Below are 4,846 nucleotides of genomic sequence, written 5' to 3'. Positions count from 1 at the left end.
ACCATGCAGGGACTGACAACACCAACACACCTCTAGCACCAAGCAGGGACTGACAACACCACCACAGCTCTAGCACCAAGCAGGGACTGACAACACCAACACACCTCTAGCACCAAGCAGGGACTGATAACACCACCACAGCTCTAGCACCAAGCAGGGACTGACAACACCAACACACCTCTAGCACCAAGCAGGGACTGATAACACCAACACAGCTCTAGCACCAAGCAGGGACTGACAACACCAACACACCTCTAGCACCAAGCAGGGACTGATAACACCAACACACCTCTAGCACCAAGCAGGGACTGACAACACCAACACACCTCTAGCACCAAGCAGGGACTGACAACACCACCACAGCTCTAGCACCAAGCAGGGACTGACAACACCACCACAGCTCTAGCACCAAGCAGGGACTGACAACACCAATACAATATCAACACATTTTCAACATCAATCAAAGACTGACCACACCAGTAAAGAACCAGCACCTAGCAATTGCACGAAACATCAACACCTTGTAGTACACTTAGAGCACAACCCAAATGCAACACCTATCAGGACCCTTGTCAGCATCAAAACAGCTGCACCAAAAAACAGTCATAACACAAAAGAGGACCAGCAGAACCCGGAGAACACCGATGCAATAACAGCTTCACCCAAGAGAGCGGCTGATGACACAATAAAAATGGAATTCCTAGAAGAACCTAGAATTCGTCAACACAGTTGTTGCACTTAGCAGGTTCTAGATGACAATAACACGGTTGAAGCACCAGACTGGAGCAAGGTTGACGGCTCTCTTGCGTGGCCAGTGTATGTGTGTATCCTCGCACTGTATTATGATGGACAGTGGATGGACTCACGCAGTGTACGTGAGGGAGATAAATCACATCCAGGACACATCACAGTAGATGTGCAAGGGAGTATTCGCAAGTTGCTATCATGAATGTCTGCTGAGCTGAAGATGAGCGAAACTTTTGTGCTTCCTGACCTACAGCTTGGCCGGCAGCACCTGGTTATGCAGCTGGGTGAATGAGAGGTGGAAATCGTTATTTAAAGGATGGCAAAGCTGAATAGCGCTATGAGGCCGGATGCCGGTTGCTGACAGGTAACAACATAACTTAACCATGTCTGAATGAAGAGAGAGAGAGTTCCAGTAAAAAGGTGCGATACAAGTTAAGGTAAGGTAATTATCAGGAGAAAGCACTAAACCACTGCGACTATACAGCACTTGGAAAGGATATGAGGATAATGATTTAGGAAAGGATCAAGGTGTCGGAAATCCGACACACACGTTAACATACTATAGTTACCCCGTTAAAAGAGAGAATTGGATTTCGTGACGTCATCAACAACATGTGTGTGTATATATATTAAACTCTCATCTACCTTAAACTTTAATATATTGTTTAAACTTAATAAAATAGTATTCACTGGGACTGAATATAATTAAATACATCAAAAAATACTGCTTGCTTCCCTATATCCTTAAATTAAACTCGGAATATTGAGAGAATGTTATTGGAACAAAACATTGAAACAGAGGAGGAAGGCAGCTGGTCACGTACACACAGCAACTTGTGAACAGACAACACGAAACAACGAGGCCTCCCTTAGCAATCACCACTCATCATACACACACAAATTACATGTCAACCAACCACAATTGCCACAACTCCTCTACCACAACGGGAATACCTGGGTATCCGTCTTACCAAATATCTATTTCATGTTTTGGTCATTAAATGTCTTAGGTAAGGCGGTCATACTGTGGGATTAAAACCCCAAATAAGTAAATTTACTCAGCACTACACATACACAATATTCCATGTCACACCTGTGCTTTATATGTTAATGAGCAATTCTTACAACCTTAACAACTTTTTACAGGTAATAAGTGATCTGGAGTTACAAGCTGAGATGGCCCACATTAACAGTGAAGATTATTGCTACCTTGGCTGTCCAGAGAGGCCACAGAGCTAGGCGCCATTATGTGGCACTCTGAGGCACATGGGCCACACTCTAATCTGATGTTGAACAACATATCCAGCCTATTCAGGCTATATCAACCACTCAGCTAAGGCTTTAAATCTTTTAATAATGTAGATAGAGTAGTATTACTCATAATATTAGTAGATTAGGCCACCGTATGTGGCATAATTTATATTAGAAATAAGGTAAACAATTTGTAGTTTATATTGTATCTATTCATTGTGGTATAAGATACAATTGTCCCTCCAACTATGTGTAGATATGTTCTGGCAGGCTGAATCAAAATATACACTCCACTGGCATCATCATCATAATAATATTGTAATTAACAAAAAATAGAATAAAAGTAAATAAATGCCTGCTAGGATTTTCCCACACAAGGAAGGGTATTTGACGGGCGAGGCTTGAACGCTGACCTGCTAGAAGCAAGGCATTTACATGGAGTGGTGTTGCTTGCCGGCACATTGTCAATGGTGTTGTGTTTTACGTGAGCTCACGGTCCATGTCCATATCTTATCTCTCACTCCGTGGCTGAACCTCAATGACTCGCCTCTGCCACTCTCGCTTATTACACATATTTTATCAACTCTTGCGTATTCTAACTCCCTTGGCACATTTTCCTTACGAGGTCCCATCTCGCCTTCCCGCGCTAACTGTCAGAACTCAACGACTTTTGCCATTCCACGACACCCCCGACCACTCTCGCCCGCCCACTCTACGACGCCCCGACCACTCTCACCTACCCACTCAACGACACCCCGACCACTCTCGCCCACCCGCTACACGATGCACCGACCGCTCTCGCCCGCCCACTCTACGACCCTCCCCCCGACTACTCTCGCCCGCCCACTCTACGACCCTCCCCCAGACCACTCTCGCCCGCCCACTCCACGACGCCCCAACCATTCTGGCCCGCCCGTTCCACGACGTCCTGACCACTCTCGCCCGCCCACTACACGATCCCCCAACAACTCTCACCAGCCCTCGCAGGGGCCTCGTAGCCTGGTGGATAGCGCGCAGGTCTCGTAATTCTGTGGCGCGGGTTCGATTCCCGCACGAGGCAGAAACAAATGGGCAAAAGTTTCTTTCACCCTAAATGCCCCTGTTACCTAGCAGTAAATAGGTACCTGGGAGTTAGTCAGCTGTCACGGGCTGCTTCCTGGGGGTGGAGGCCTGGTCGAGGACCGGGCCGCGGGGACACTAAAGCCCCGAAATCATCTCAAGATAACCTCAAGATAGCCCGAAGCCCCGACTACTCTCCCCCACTCGCTACACGACACCCTGACCACTCTCCCCCGTCTGCTACACGACGCCCAGACTACTCTCGCCCGCCCGACGCTCCGACCACTCTCGCCCGCCCGACACCCCGACCACTCTCGCCCGCTCATTACACGACGCCCTGACCACTCTCCCCGGCCCGCTACATGACTCCCCGACCACTCTCGCCCGCCTACTACACGATGAACAGATTACTCTCACCCGCCCGATGCCCCGACCACTCTCACCCACCTGTTACACTACGCCCCGACAACTCTCGCTCGACCGCTAATCGACGCCCTGACCACTCTCCCCCGCCCGCTACACGACTTCCCGACCGTTCTCGCCCGCCCGCTACACGACTTCCCGACCGCTCTCGCCCGCCTACTACACGACGCCCCGACCACTCTTGCCTGCCCGCTTCACGACGCCCTGACCACTCTCGCCCGCCCACTACACGACGCCCTGACCACTCTCGTTTGCCCGCTACACGATGCCCCAACCACTCTCCCCAACCCGCTGCACGACGCCCCGCCCACTCTCGCCCGCCCACTACACTCTGGTCTGCCAACTACACGACGCCCTTACCACTCTCACCCGCCCGCTACACGACACCCCGACTACTCTTGACCGCCCACTACACGACGCCCCGACCACTCTTCCCCGGCCATTTCACAACGTACCGACCACTCTCGCCCGCCCGCTACACAACACCCTGACCACTCTTGCCCGCCCGCTACACAACACCCTGACCACTCTTGCCCGCCCGCTACATGACGCCCCAACCACTCTCGCCCGCCCATTTCACGACATCCCAACCACTCTCGCCCGCCCACTACACGACGCCCTGACCACTCGCCCGCCCATTGCCCCGACCACTCTCGCCTGCCCACTACACGATGCCCCGATAACTCTCGTCCACCCATCGCCCCGATAACTCTCATCTGCCCGTCGTCTTAATCACTCTCGCCGCCCTCTAAACGACGCCCCGACCATTCTCGCCCGCCCACTACATGACGCCTTGACCACTCTCGCCCGCCCACTACACGACGTCCTGACCACTCTCCTCCGCCCGTTTCACGACGTCCCGACCACTCTCGCCCCCCCACTACATGACTCCCTGACCTCTCTCGCCCGCCTGCTACACAACGCCTCGACTACTCTACACGACGCTCCGACCATTCTTCCCCGCCCACTACACGATGCCCCTGACCGCTCTCGCCCGCCTGCTACTCGACACCCCAACCACTCGCCCGCCCACTACACGATGCCCCGACCATAGTTTTTATATGTATTTACAGCTATTTCACCTGTAAAAAGACCAACAATTATTCAGAGACCATTTGAAGACCGAAATTGACTGGAATTTAATAGAGATCATTTTCAGACCAATTTTCACCAGATACCACTTTATGTCCAAATTTAATCAGAGACCATTTTCAGATCAATTTTCATCAGAGTCCAGTAAAAGACCGAAATTTGCCAGAGACCAATTAAAGACGAAAAATTAGCGAGTCTACTCTGAGACCGAAAAAATACAAGAGTCTGGTGAAAGACCGAAATAATTTCAGAGACCATTTGTAGACCTAAATTA

The 4,846-nt window shown here is 50.8% G+C and overlaps 1 protein-coding gene across 1 annotated transcript; it reads left to right on the top strand.

Annotated features, from left to right (window-relative positions):
• The first annotated feature begins 3,419 nt into the window (after positions 1 to 3,419).
• LOC123760449 (uncharacterized) lies at positions 3,420 to 3,971 on the top strand. The gene has a single exon (XM_069338089.1). The coding sequence runs from the start codon at positions 3,420 to 3,422 to the stop codon at positions 3,969 to 3,971; it is 552 nt and encodes a 183-aa protein (XP_069194190.1).
• The last annotated feature ends 875 nt before the right edge of the window (positions 3,972 to 4,846 follow it).

This window comes from Procambarus clarkii, chromosome 39, assembly GCF_040958095.1.
Source record: "Procambarus clarkii isolate CNS0578487 chromosome 39, FALCON_Pclarkii_2.0, whole genome shotgun sequence".
Taxonomy (NCBI): domain Eukaryota; kingdom Metazoa; phylum Arthropoda; class Malacostraca; order Decapoda; family Cambaridae; genus Procambarus; species Procambarus clarkii.
This window is presented reverse-complemented; position numbering and strand designations above follow the sequence as displayed.